Here is a 15642-nt window from a genome sequence, read left to right as displayed (position 1 = left end):
CAAACTCGCAACTATCTTCTCTTAGTTTATTTCAGGAAAGGAAAATAAATTAAAGCTCTCATTTGCTTGAAATTACCTTTAATTCTGTCTGGCTTAACTGACCAATGTAAGGCGCCAAGAGATTCTAAAGGGGACTATAAAGGTGAGAGCACTCTACTAATCTTCAATAATATAACACATTATAGCCAGCTGAATATCAACTTAACAACGGAAAGCAGCTTTCCTTAATATAATACACATAAATTAGGCAGAAAAAAGATACAATTAGCAAAATATAATAAACAGCATGGATTGCGTAATGGTCTGGGGTGTGCTACTGGCTATCACTGTGGTCCAGTACGGGATAAAGCGATTTTAACAGCAAAACTCTTGTACTTGCTGAAAAGTCTACACTGTGGTATATAGTAACTAGACGCTGAAAATACAAAGGACGCTTGCCACACTTGGGGAAAAGAATGCAGGTGTGGCAGATCTGGTGTAACAGCGCAAACTGCATGCTGATGCACTCTGACTACAATACCATACAGGCCAAGGGAATGGAGAGCCTTTTGAAAGTGTAAGACAAAAAAATTATCTTGGGGTGACTGTACATGATTTTATGATACTGTATGTATGACAGATTGCAAGATTAAGGTACATTACTCTAAAATAAAAAACTGACGTTGCACTATAGAAGGTGCAAAGTTGGTTCGATTTACAACACGTATGAACATATCTGTACCTATTTATTCATAAGCTATTTATGAAGCACGTGATCACTCAAAGGTTTCTCGGAGCTGCAGCTAAAAACAAGGACTGTAATGAACCAGTAAAAAACAGCAAGTTTCGGTCGCAAATTAAATAAAAAACTAATAATGCAAAAAAGTTTTATATTTTTCTCTGAACATGATTGTTTTGTGACAGGTCTAAAGTAATTTGTTGGACATTCAAGAAATTATGATCAACAAGGTTCAACCTTTCTTTAGTCAGCCAAAGAAACAAGGCACTTCCAACAATTTGAAGGGGTGAGTAGGCTTCAAGAGTTTTGTACAATTATAAGGAATACATTTGTCTTTTCAAAAACTGTGGAGCATTCACATTAGTTGTACTTTGCGCAGTTCAAATATGTAGCAGACAGTGGAGCTGCTCTGTTACCAATTTGTAGGTGTGCTATGTGGTACTTAGGAAAACCATGATATCTGTTCTTTTTGTAGTTTAGACAGGAATCATGAGAGAGACAAAAAGTGTGGATAGGACTCAACCGTGTCAGGAGATAATAAAGGTTTGGGCAGAATAATATGGGGGTGAGAGATCACCTTGAACTGTGGCATTATCCAAGGGGAGCTGGCATGTCAATAGAAAGTTTGATATATAAGATGGGCAAACTGGTACTGAACAAATGGTAGGTAAGATGCTTATAATCTACAAGGATATTCCTCCAGTTTCTTGGATGAAAGTAAATGTGATATTAAACTATCTTTATCAATGTTCGCAGACACTATTGACTATAGCTGAAGTTAAGCATACACGTTTCACCGTTTTTAAAAGAACTAAAAGGAACATATGACGGGGGAAGTTTCAACGTTTCAAAAATTCTTTAGTGGCTTTCTGATTATAATCATTAATTGTCAAAACACACAGTTGTAAGGCAAATATTATAGCTGGGCCCAGAGAAGATTTCAGATCCTAACATTGACTCCTAATTCTCTCAATCTAAACAAATATTTGCAAAAACAATAAATGGCAGTAGATTGTGGTGGGAGCTAAAAGAAGAATCTTCCAGTGAAAAAAATGGGTTTATGTTAAAGAGCACCTCCAAACAAAGAAACAAAGGAGCCATAAACTATATTAACCAACGTAGCAAGGTACAGACCAGAATTTATCCTAAAGCCCTTGTTCTACACAAGGTAACTGCAAAGCGCTAGCCTAAACACAGCTGACCAAGTACAGGTGACGCAGAGGCACACAACCATAAACTTAGCCATCTCCGAATTAGGTTTAAGTCAGTGTCTACCTGCCAAGTTCCACATTATCAAAATGTTTCAATTACATTTCTTAGCTGTAGTACCAAAGTCCAAACAACTAGACATAACCTGATTGTCATCAGCATACATCCACGGGGTAAAATAATGATAGCCAAAGGCTGGACACAGGCTAATATTGTCTTAAAGTTCATAAATATTACAAAAGGATGGCATTAATAATTGCAATAAATGGCCTAAAGATACAGTCTTTCTCTACAATTCTCCTCAAGTACTCCTCTCCGCAGTACTAATTTTTTTAAAGTGTTACAGACAGGCAAAGTCTGAGTTGTAAGGTTAGTGTCACAGTTTACATATTCATTCAAGTGTTTTGTAGAGCACATGCAGGTAACTTCACAATATTGTAAGGGGGTCCCTAAGATGGATGCGGGTTAAGTTTAACCTCAAAAAGTCCTAAAGCACTCCGTTTTATCTCAAGAAATCTCCAGTACATTGGGTTTGTGTAGCTGATCACTTGGATGTGAGAAGCATAGCAACCATTCACTTTGCTAATGGGAATAGTGGAACTTGTGGAACCCAAGAGATGTTGTTAATGCCTACTTCATAAGTTGTTCTCAACTTAGCTCAAATGTGAGTTCCTTTCACAGACAATATCCTACTGCTATGGTTTTATCTCTTTTTCCTAATGGATTTAGGTCTTAAAAAGCCATAACACTGCTGGATAACCATCTCTTAATCACTTACTCATAAGTTCCAGCAGTACGACATGCTTACTCAATGGAAAGCCAGCTTAGCAAATCTGGACTGAAAGTAAACAGGTCTTACTTCTGGAAATTCCTGATACATCTTTGTCATGTGTGATTCTGAAATAAAACAAAACACCTCATATAAAAAATGTTGTTGTGAATGAAGTTTTTTTAATTGTCATGATAACTGACACCAAATTTAATTAAACAATCATCTGGCCAGCCCACTGTAATCCATTTCAAAAACAGAGTATTATTAGGGACTTCAGATGTATTGCCAATTCAACCACCGGAAAACATTATGCAAAGCTGACATTAGGTGAAGGTGCTCTACATAATAGGAGGAAGTGTTACATTATATTCGTCAATAAAGGGAATTGAAAGGGCAATAGCTTGACCTTCAGATGCTGAATAAGCTGTATTCATTTGATGGCTTTCATGTATTCTAAAAATCACTGCCACCCATTTTCCCCATTGTGTTCTTAACACAATTTTAAAGTCAACCAGGACCAAAGTTAATGCTGTTCACAACAGTTACCTATTTTCACCGCAACTTTGCTTTCAACACCATATCTAAATTTTGCGGCTATATATGATCACTGATTGGTGAAAGTGTTTCACTGCAGATCAAGAATTGGGGACTGCAGACTGTGGGGATCCGAACAACCAACCCAACTGGAGGACTGGAAAAAAGATATGGATTAGTGCAGGCTGGCACAACAAGTGATATAGGAGGGTCACAGTTGCCCACGCATATGGACAAAGATCTGGGGTCACTGGAATGGATATAGAGGAGACATTTGTCATAACCCGTTATAAGCAGCAACACCGAAATTGTGAAATGTGGGGCTCCATGCAGATATGGGGGAGACACACCAGGGGGGAACGAGTCCAGCTGTAATGCCTAGACCACAATGTCTCTGTAATGTGGTTGCTCCTCTTATGATTGAAATTAATAATATGATTTATTTAAAAAAAAAAAGAATTAAGGACTGCAACTACTACATTATCTCTTTTATAACAATATAGCACAAATCTGTGATTTTCTTTTCAACATACTCCATCTCATTGTGACTCTCTAAAAAAATAAAAGTGGCAGCAGAATTCACAAACAACCTAACCAATGTGAGTCTGCAGCCTGCTGTGTCCTATATGAATTGTCTTTGGTGCACTTTGGCACATACAGGCTATTGGCAGCTATGACGCATAAAAATGTTCTTGGTCTTGTGAAATCGAATAGAGGATACAGTAATACGTGTTTGGCACACATATAGACACTTGGCTTTATCACATTACTTTAATGGTGCAACATAAATTAAATGCTGCCCTATCTGTAAAGAAGCAGTAAAAAGACAGCATCTGCTCCACCCACTAAGGAGGAACCAAAAGGAGAGGCTAAAAGCTCCACAACTAAAGATAAAAGAAAGGTTAAGAAAATTAGGGGCAAAAAAAGATCCAATCAGTTTCAAAGGATACGCCCCAGCAGGCAATAAAAAGATGATTCTAAAATACTTATGTGGGCTGATGCAAGATGTGACCTGCTATGTCGCAAGCCAATGACTAAAAGAAGCTGAACCAAAGCCTATTCAAGTAGGTATAAAATACAATATTTTACCTGAATGGCACAAGCACCATTACACATCAAACTTAAAAACTAGACAAAGAAAGCAGGATATGGAATTTACAAATAAACAATTAAAATGCATGCCAACTTATTAATAAAAGGCAAAGATTTCTTGAATAATCATTACTTACTGGTTAGAATGTCTTACTTTTGCAAGAGTAAGATTGGGGATCTGGTATGCAACATGTTTATGTTAACTGGCCAGATTACAATTTGGTAGAAACGGTCTCAATTTACAGAAAAAAAGAACAACTTTTCAATAGCCATGAATATTTCCAGGAGAGTGGCTTTATCTTTTTTTTTTTTTTTTTTTTTTTTTAAAGCAGCCTTGCCAATTAGGGTGCAGATTAAATTGTGGGTTTATACATGTTGTGGATAATTGTTATATAAACCCTAAAAGTCTAATAGACTGTGGATTGAAATTAGATTCAGTTTGAGTGACTGACGGACAGTATTTGAAAGGGGTTCACTACCCAAGTTGGTCTCTGTCACTGCACATAAATACAGCTAAGCCAAATGTGGATGTGTGGAATGCAAAGTTCAGCTATATGCAAATCCTGAAAACGAGACATGGATTCCCCCTCTTGTGTAACACTAACGCTACATGAAGCACAGTAAAATCTAGATGCAGCAACTTTAAACGTATATATTTTCGAGCATGTATTATTGTCTGAAGAACTATTAAATTTAAAAGTGCAATTCTACTATGCTAATATTACAGCAGCAGATAAGTCTAGTCATCTTATGTTTAGTTATTTTTATTCAGATATTCCACATCAGTTTTATTTAAAGCAGCAAAAGATCATCAGTGAGGCAAGATGATAACCTGACCCAATTCAAGTAGATGGACAAGTTCAACAGCTATTATCGGTATATAAAACCTTCTCTATTTGGTAATGCTTTAAGTTACTTACATGGGTGACATGAGTCACTACAATGTCACTCCTGACTGTCACTTTCCCATCATTCAACTGAAAGATAAACATCTTTTTCACTCCTGACAGTAGCCTGAAAATGGAAAACAATATTTTACTGGCAGTCAAAAGTCTAAGACCCTAACTCTAAATTTTGCATCCAGAACAGTTTAAGAGCAGAATAAATTTGTAAACTGCAACAACAGTAACAGAACTTTGAAGCAATCTTGGTACACCTTGGCTAGAATGTCTTCCACAGAGAAATATAGAACACAAAACACAGGGTATATATAGTCTAGTGAAAAATCACAATATAACTTGATCAACTGTAAAGAAACAGAAGGCCTAATAATAACAGGGACACTGAATTCTGATGGAAAATATAGAAATCTTAAATTATGAGATTTTATTGGGACACCTCAACAGTGCTGAATCCTGCTACCTTAGGATTAAGGAGAGTTAAACAACAATTCTAAGACACACCAGGTGAAAGCAGAGAATCTGAAAGAGACATCTAACCACAGATTCCTTACTTTACAGTCTTTCCCAGACGTAAGCCTGGACCAGAAAACCTTTTACCCATAGCATGTTCTGCGATTTGGAAGAGGGCATCTCGTGGACTCCGTCATGATGTTGTCACTGGATGTTATGTCCGCAGAGTCCATATAGCTCCCTCGCCACTGACCGTTCCTTCTCTTCCACGCTTGCAACGCAGATCCGATAACTGTTAGTCAGGCCATTTTCGACCTACTTCGATGTTTTCTTTGTTGAAACAGTGTGCTTTTTCTTGTCTATGTCTTCAGGGTTCAAACCCTGTGGTCCTGTGGACGACAAATGTGGGCTACGGACCCCCACTCGATTTGTATGTGGTGTCTGGGTGAGCACCATGACGCCGAAGAGTGTGACTTCTGTTGTCAGCTTCAACCAAAAGCTCTGCGAGAGTGTCGTGTGAAGCTTCTGGCAGCGAGGATGTCGGAGTCGTCCCAAACTTCCTGTCAATCAAGGTCTCATTCTCGTACTGACGTCCATTCATGGACCCGTTCAAGGAGTCGTTCTCGTGGTCGCCATTCTCCATCGACATCAAGAGTTAAGTCTTGACGCAAGCAGTCGAAGTCACATAAGTTGCCGACTTCATTACATACAGCCTCCCACCGTTCCTCAGCTGAGGAGTCGAGGTCAGAGTCTTTCAGAGGCCGGGGAGACTAAACCAGATGCTTGAGTATTACGTTTCCGTTCATGCTGTTTTTGGTGAATCACCTTCCTCTGGCGCGCCTGTGTGTCTCAAGGAGGTGCAAAGTGCGTTGACTGTGTCCATGCCGGCAGGTTCGCCCTCAGCTTCAGTTAGGCCTTCAGGTTTAGTTGAAAAGCCGTTACAGTGCCAGTGCACAGCCCTTTGGGGTTTCCAACTTCAGTTTCCATATTCGATCAGCTGACTGGCGACTCCGCTGGCAGTGCTGATCAAAGTTAAATCCCTCTCCCCATCTGAAGTCAAAATCAACGTCAAGGAACCACCTTCTTGACGCTGTCTAACATCTGATACGGCACCAGTCATGCCGGTTATCCCTGATCTTCATCCACATTCTGAAGAGTCCCCTCATTTTTATCCTTCTAAGGAACATGGTGGAGAGGTTGTAGAGGAGTTGGATACTTGTCAACCTCATAGAGAGGACAGCTGGCTAGCTGTGGCTAGTGGTTTGTATTCTTCTTTAGCCTCAGGCCTAATCCCTCCCACTCCCGGACTTTTATGGAAGCACACTCCTCTGTTGTTGACATGCTGAGAAGGGTTGCTGTAGTTTCTTAGTTTTGGATCTAACACTTTTTTCATTGGAATTAACTTCAGATCGCCTAACTGATGTCCTCCATCAAGGCCAAACAGGGGTTGTGCCAGTGCTTCCTTACAGCGAAGCCCTACATGATGTTTGGTGGGGGCTTGGGCTAAGCCTGATACCGGGCTATATCTCAGAGGAACCAACCTGCCCTTGGTGATCTGGCTTGTCTCGTAAGACATCTTACTCAGACATTTGGTGGTACAGGCCACTTTGCCCACCCATGATATTGAGTCTCTCTCACATGTCCCATCTGAAAGAGATTCCAGGATTCTAGATGCCTGTGGCAGGCATATGTTTTCCTCCACACGTTCTACTCTTCGCTCTGAACATACAACTTGTGTTCTTGGACGTTTGTCTCATTCATTATTGGACTCATTGGCAAACATCTTGCCTACGCGTCCGGAAGATATCAGGAGTACTCTTACCCCTATCATTCAAGATGGCCAGCAAGCAGCTAAACGAATCATTTGCTGTGGTTTGGATACTACTAACTCTGTGAATCGAGCTATGGCTTCCTCAGTCCAGCCACGTCACCGTGCCTGGTTACATACCTCAGGATTTTCAGAGCCAGTCCAAGTCACATTGATTGACATGCTGGCTGATGGTGCCCATTTATTTGGTGCACAGGCAGACTCAGCTTTAAGGTGTTTTCGTGACAGTATGGGTGGAACAGCATATTAGCTTGATTCCTTTCTACCTTTTGGTCTAGTTGACCCTGTACTGGCTGGTAGGGGGATATCTGTATTTGTTTCATGGATTAGCCATGCTTCAAGCAGGGCCATGAGGCTTTTTCAGCTCTATGTCTGTTCCACCTAATGGTGGCACCCAGAGGGTGTTCCCGCTTTTGGAAGGAGTTATTTTTCCTTAAGTTCTTATTGGGTATAGTGCCCTGGAATCCTATAGTCCTTTTCATGCATAATGTTTCAAAGCTACTTTCATAACTGTCATCACTTGGTGCACAGTGTTGGCTTTCCACTTCAAGTTTGTCAATAACAGCCTCTTAGAGGGTTATCACTTTTTATTCACCCGATATAAAGGAAATATTGTTTACTTTACTCTGGAAAAAAAGGTTGTGCTTAAGAGTTGTTACCTTCATGGTATATACCATACTCTAAGTGGATGATCTGCTTTCATGCCGCTGAGCATTCACGTATATGTGCACAATCAGGATTCCTTAACTTTTGGGCTACTACACCTTCATCTGGGGTATGGAATTGCTCCCTCTGAAGACAGTTTAACTTGTATGATTATGGAATTATACTAGTATCACTCATAGGGAACATGCAATATTAACAGCTCGTTGGGAGTGTCAGTATATTGTTTAATATATGTTTAAAGAGGTTTCTTTAATGATTCTACAGCACTAAGGGTGTCTGTTTACTAACTCCTTGTAATGTCAAACAAGGTAGCTGTTGATCTACACTAATTGTGCTGTACGTTCTACTTTTACCTATGATATGTTTGTGTCAGATGTTCTAATTTTGGTAGATTGGACACTTCAGAAGCCATAAAGTATCACCTTGACGACTTTAAGACTTTCCTAGTTTTGCTCTTACAGGTTTTATATTAGAAAGCCATCACAATGTAATGTATTTCTACACTTTGGTGTAGACAATTGTATGGTGTCAACATGTTCTTTGAACATTATTCGTTTCCTGGCTTATATCAGTTTATCATGGGTCTTTACTGAGACGTATCTCTCTGTAGATTCTGTCCAGTCTCTTGTATAGAATAATTAAAATTATTGACTCTTTAGGAGCTGTTCTGCTCTTTTGTGTTTGGGTTCAAGACTTCCTTCCTTTCGGAAGGATTTTACCCTCTTCAGGGGTATTTCTTCTTCTCTACGATGATATTTATATCTGTTGTGCATAAGAGGGTTATATGTTAATACCTCATCTAGGTACACCTGTTTTCATCGTTACCTGACACTAGTTGTAGTTTGGGTTCACACATTTAGAAGTATTGTCATAATATGGAATATACAAAATTGGATGGATTCTTTTACTTCAAAATTCTGTAAATTCTCTGTTTTTGCATCATTGACACCCTTTTTCTAGTTAATCTGTAGATGAGTCTTGTTCATTAAGAGTGTCACGGTCACATCTTAGTTTCCGCCACACTACTAAGGACCTTTTTTCATGTGTGCGGTTTTATTCATTTTTATAATATAAAGAGAAATACACATATATATTTTGTTGGTTACTACATAGGCAGCTGTTTATTATACTCCTGCGTCCGTAGGTATATATTGAGAATATCATGAAGATGTTTTTGTCATCTCAAGCTACTTTTCCTTAGGAAAAGTATAATTATATGCCAAATGGTTGCTATTGTTGCCTTCAACAACTTAAAAAAACAAAAAAAGAGCAATTTTATGTTTTCTCTGTAAGAGATAAACATTATATGTTTCTCTTATAGTGTTGGTCTGGTTAGGATATACATTTACAATGTAAGAGGTGCTGCTCAATGACATGTCATGCTGCTCTGCGTTCCAACAGGGTAGAACATGCAGTTTCAGTCTATATATAAGAACAAATAGATTTATCTTAACTAGATCATTTGGCGATATCGTCCTATGGTCATGGGTACAGTTTCTTAGCCATGTTTTCTTTTTCTACATGACTTTCATTGCAGTAGTCTAGACCACAGTACTTCTGGGGGGCTCATGCATGGGTTCTGATCCCATTAAGGGAGCAAGTAGTTTTATATTAATTTTGTTACTTTGCCTCCAATACCAATTGGTCATTTTAACATGGATTTTTAATTCCATGTTTTGAATGTTTTTGACTCTTTATCTATAGTTTATCCCACAAGTTTTACGTTATAAAATATGTTAAGGCTCACCTACATTCTTATGAATGCCCGGTCTTTTTTAATTATTCTGGACTGTTTTTGATCTAAAGCCACATTTTTATTGGTCTCGATCATTAAGAGCATGGAGATAGCATCACCCATGTTTTTATAACTTTTTCTTACTGTGGTCCTTTACACACGTCTTTTAGTAAAGAGGATGTTTTTCCTCACAGGTATTCTCATGACTACATGGTATATTTCTCTTGTACTAGACCAGTTTTTTTCCGGTTAGAGACTCTCAATATTGTTGGGTCGATTCTGACAAACATTTCAAATACTAACATGGATGAATTTATTCCCATGGTTTTTAAGTATCATGGTTTTATTTACCTGTGGTTCCTTCCACAGGTTTTGATGTCGTCGAGTATATTATTATACTGACCTTAATTATTATGATTGTCCGGTCTTTTTCTCTTGTTCTAAAGTGTTTTTTTTTTTTAAGGCCTCAGTTCACATTCCCTCCTCCAGGTTACTATGACTTTGGTATCGGATTCTAAAGTTAGGAATATGTGGCTAGGTGTCTCTATCAGATGAACAAGTTACATACCTTCGGCAACACTTTATATGGTAGAGATAGGATCAAGTGCAGATTCTTTAACAACCCTCCCATACTCCTTGTTCTGCAAACTGAGTCCTCTTTGGTCTCAGAAGAATTTGTTATGGAAATCTACAACCTGAATTAAGAAGTCTGAGATTATTTGACACAGGTGCTAGCACATTGTTGTAATAGGCAAGTTTCTATAGGAGGATCCATGGTTTGAGCATGGAAAATAGTCACAGAAGAAACTGATGTCGGCGAGGGGGTTATATGGATGCAGCTGACATCACATCATGTGACGCGGTTGAGACGGACTCGTACAACGCCCTCTTCCAAAGCACAGAAGTGCCATGGGAAAAAAGGTTCCGGATCCAGGCTCACGCCTGTGGAAGATTCTAAAGTAAGGAATCTGCAGCTAGATCCTGTCTCTACCAGATAATGTATTACCGAAGTAATTAACTTGTTCTTCTATGCTTTTATTGTGGGATGCATGGTTTAAAAGCTTAAACTGCTTTCCATCTCTATCTTCACTGGTTCTCACATGATCTGTTTGAGAGCGGTAAACATTCACACGTCATAATTTGCTTTCGGTGTTAAGATTCATTTGCTAATTTTCAAGAGACAATGGGGGTTATTACAACTTTGGAGGAGGTGTTAATCCGTCCCAAAAGTGACGGTAAAGTGACGGATATACCACCAGCCGTATTACAAGTTCCATAGGATATAATGGACTCGTAATACGGCTGGTGGTATATCCGTCACTTTAGGGACGGATTAACGCCTCCTCCAAAGTTGTAATAACCCCCTATATGTAGACTGCTCTTTGTTCACTTGTAGAACCAAACAAAATATTGTAAAATCTAGGATGAAAAAACAAGGCGGCCATAGAGGGAAGTATTAAGCATACATGTTTCTGTTCATCATTAGCAGCAGCAGCAGCAGCAGCAGCAGCAAACCATCCTTATTAAACAGCCACGTTTGACTATGTCCTCACGACTGAGATTGGTGCAGACTTATTTTCTTCATGCAGCATATTTCTCGCCTGGAAGGCTGCACGCGGCCGGCTTTACTATACGATATACGATATTAGAAAAAGTAAAACCGAAACATAATATAATCAATAACAAATATGTATGCAGGTCATAAGGTGTGGATAAACAGTTCAGTATGCAATATGCAGACTAGAAAAAAGGATGGTGGCAAGAATGTTAGCTCACCTTTACTGAAAAAGATGTCTCAGAACTGCTTGGCCTACAGCAACATCACCTTGAGGGATGGATTCTTAACAGTAGGATAGTGTAAAGGTGTGTGTACTCTTCCAGATAGGTGCTCTGCAAATGTCCTGTAGTGGTACACCAGCATGCAATGCCATTGAGGTGAGAAAGATCTTGTGGAAGGAGCATGTACTGAAGTCTGTAATCACTTTCCTGCTGCTTGGTGACAAAAATGATTTGTAGCAACAATCCATCTAGCTATACTCTATTTGGAAAGGGGTTGCCCTTTCCTTGGTGCACTGTAAGCCCCAAATAGCTTATTAGATTTATGAAAAGTCTTGGTATTGTCTATGTAGAATCTGAATCACCTCTTGACGACCAAAGAGTAAAGGGCCCTTTCAGCTGGAGTTGCTGGGTTCAGAAAGAAGGTCATAGGGATCAAAGACTCGTTGAGATGAATGTCCAAAGGGACTTTAGAGACAAACTTAGGGTTTGTGGGAAGAACTACCCTGTCATCTTTAAAATGAAGGAAGTGCTCTTTAATAGTGAGAGCTTGGATCACACTGACACATGTGGCAGATGTCAGGGCCACAAGAGCAACCTTCCAAGATAACTATTTTAAATCTGCTCTGTGAATAGGTTCAGATGGATGCTTCATGAGCTGTGACAATACAGTGTTCGGGGGCCAAGATGGAAGAACCTAAACAATCCTTTAAGGAACTGTTTGATTACTCTGGAGGACCATAAAGAAGGAGACTTTGGAAGGAAGTCTGAAACCAGGTATGTCCACCAGGTAAACTCTAATGGATGCATGGGCTAATCCTGAACTTGTCAGATGTAATCGGTATGGCAATATCTGCTCCAGCGATGAGGTTATGGATTTATCTGTTCCCGATGACGCAATAAACGACATCTTTTCCATTGTGAGAATGAATCTTGTTTGCACTATCCACTCTGGCCTTTGAGAGTATCCCTCTACATTTCGGCAAATTCATTGTGATCAGGAGCCAGGCCGATCATTTTAGAGACTTGGGATCCCGATGCAATTCTTGGCCTCCCTTCATTGTCAGAAGATATGGCGAGACCTTCAGTGGAATGTGAGGTGTCTCTGACAGAAGGAGAAATTCTGTAAACCAATGGTGGCGAGGCCATCTTGGGGCTATCAATATTAGTCTGCAAGTCTCTATCTTCATGAGAAGTCTCGGAATCAGGGGAATGGCTGAAAAAGCGTAAGCAAAGGTTCCACAGCATGCCATTGAAAATGCATTCCCCCAGGATCTCGGATGGTGATGCCAGCTTGCAAACACTCAGCATTTGGTGTTCTGTGGGTTTGCAAAGAGGTCCAGATTGGGTTTGCCCCACTGTGACAATACCTGGTTGAGTACCTCCTGACTCAGTTCCCACTCATGGCACGAGGACCTTGTTATGCTGAGAGTATCCGCTATCTTGTTTAGTTTCCTTTGGACATGCTCCGCTCTTAGATGCACTCCATTTCCAATGGACCAATTCTAGATGCCTTGTGAAGCAATCTCGTACCCCCTCGTTTAAGTAGTGCATCGTTGTTGTGCTGTCTGTGTGAGAACTGCAGAGTTCTGTATCTTGGGCAGGAAAGCCGGTAAAGTCAGATGCACTGCCTTCAGCTCGAGTAGGCTGATGTGACAGTTCTGAAGAGGTTTTTGCCACCTTCCACTGACTTGCAGGTTCTGGAGTTGTGCTCACCATCCCTCCAGGGAAGCGTTAGTGGTAATGAACATCTGAGAGGGTTGAATGAAGAAAAAAAAAAAAAAAAAGACTTATTGTGAGGTGTGTCTTTAGCGTCAATCAATGTAGGCCTTCAATCATGACTGGAGTAACTTTGATGGTATTATTAAACAAACTGTCATCTGTACCCATTGAAGATCTAATTCTTCCTGGAGGGGTTTCATTCTTAGATGGTAGAATGAAACCAGCTGAATGCCTGACATCATCATCCCCAAGAGTGACGTGTAGAGGCATACTGAAAGAGACTCTTCTCTGAACAGACTGAGCCAAGGATATAATCTTCATTTGTCTTTCTGATGTGAGGCAGGCCCTGTTGTTGACTGTGTCCAGGGTCGCTCCAAAAAAGGTTATAACCCACAACGGCTGGGGTTTTGATTTATTCCAAATCAGAGTAAGACTCTGGTTGTCGAATAGGGCAATGCAGTCCTCTGTTGACCTCTGGGTAATATCTGTCTTTGGTGTTTGTTTCCTTAAGAAGGATGCTACTGGTCCCAGACACTTTGTGAATATCCTGAGGGCTGACTTCAGGCCAAAGTGAGGATCTCTTAACTGGTAATGGTTGCTGGCTACTGTGAATCGTAAGAATTTCCTGTGGGCAGGATCGATGGGGATGTGGAAATATGCGTCTTGTAAATCTAGAGTTGACATATAATCTCTCTGGTTTAGACGCAGGAGAATGTCTTGTAATGTAACCATGCAGAGTGACAGTTTTTTTTTTAGATATTTGTTGAGATGCCTTAAGTCAAGGATAGGTCACCATTCTTTCCACTTTTTGCACATGAGAAAGAAACAGGAATAGAATCCCTTTCCTTGTTGTGGCGAAGGTACTCTATCGCTCCCTTTCTGAGAATGGTCTTGACCTCCAACTTGAGCAGTTTTAGATGTTCGGGGATGGAGGTGTGTGGTGGGTTTGAAGGTGGGATCTGAATAAATCATAAGGTGTGGCCGAATTGAAAAGCTATAGTACCCAGTAGTCCGATGTTACTTCATGCTGCCGTTGGGTGAGCTGGGATATTTTTCCTCCCAATTAGAGTGGTGGAGACAGTAGTAGCTGAAGCTTGTAACAGGTCATTGGCAACGACCCGTTTATTTTTCCCTGGCGAGCTGCTCTCCCTCTAGGTGGAGATCTGTTGTAGGCCGCTTGTGGAGGATGTGTTTGGGAATATTGCAGGTGAAATTGCTGAAAGGCAGATGTGTAGGAGGGGTTGCAGTATTGGTGGAAGCTTTCTCTATAAGATGGTATCCCTCTTACTTTGGCACCATGAAAGGGTAACTTCCTAAACTGGAGAGTCCCCAACAGTCTGGCTGTGTCCATGTCTGTTTTAATTGCTTGCAGGGCTTCATCTACATGTTTGCCAAAAAGGGCTTCTCCATCAAAGGGACGATCTAAAATCTTGTTTTGCACCTCTGGTCTGAAAGTGGCAACCTTAAGCCAACCTTGCCTTCTAAGTACCGCCAAACCTGCCAGTTGTCTAAATGCAATGGTGACACTATCCACTGCACAGTCTATGATTTCACCAGAGGCCCGCTCTCCTTCTTGTAATATCTCCTTTGCCTCCATCTTGGTTTCTTCGGGGAGTTGGTCAAAATACAGGGTGATGTCAGCACATAATTGTCTATCATATCTCACCAAGACAGCTAAGGAATTCGCCACCCTAACTGTTAGCCTGACATTGAGGAAAAACACTTTCCAATATTGTCCAAGCATCGTTCCTCCTTGCCTGGTGGTGTAGTGATCGGAGTGGGCGGGTTCTAAGATTGCCTCTGTGCTGCCTGTGTTATCACTAAATCAGGCTTTGGATGCCCAGTAAGACAAGCTGGGGCGTCCTCCAGGGCTTTGTATTTTTTGTCTAAGTGTGGAAGGACTGCTGTTACTGTAGCTGGATTTTCCACCACTTTTAAGCCCTCTTCCCTGATGTAACTGACAATGGGCATGGAGCTTACACTCTTTTGAAATGATTCTTTGAAGTCATATAAAAACAGCCCATCTGTTTAGTGGGCATGGGGAGAGCAAATGTTTTAGTTGCTCTTTCCAGCGAATTGTGGAAACCCCCTATGTCTTCTGGTGGAGAGTCCACTAGAGTGGGAGACAGACATGATGGTGTGGAGTAAGGAATTCATCCCATTCCGAATGAGTGTCCTGGAGCTCCCCTTCCTCAGATGTATCTGGGTCATGGAGAAGCATTGTTTGCGGAGTACGTC

The 15642-nt window shown here is 40.5% G+C and overlaps 1 protein-coding gene across 1 annotated transcript in view; it reads right to left on the bottom strand.

Moving 5' to 3' along the window:
• Positions 1 to 15642, bottom strand: part of TUBGCP5 (tubulin gamma complex component 5) — a 326919-nt gene that overhangs the window by 176231 nt on the left and 135046 nt on the right. The window contains exon 9 of the mRNA XM_069204290.1: positions 5246 to 5339. Within this exon, the coding sequence (XP_069060391.1) occupies positions 5246 to 5339 (94 nt within the window). The remainder of the gene's footprint in view (positions 1 to 5245; positions 5340 to 15642) is intronic.

Source organism: Pleurodeles waltl, chromosome 8 (assembly GCF_031143425.1).
Source record: "Pleurodeles waltl isolate 20211129_DDA chromosome 8, aPleWal1.hap1.20221129, whole genome shotgun sequence".
Taxonomy (NCBI): domain Eukaryota; kingdom Metazoa; phylum Chordata; class Amphibia; order Caudata; family Salamandridae; genus Pleurodeles; species Pleurodeles waltl.
Note: the sequence above shows the minus strand (reverse complement) of the source record. Positions and strands in the feature narration are given on the sequence as shown.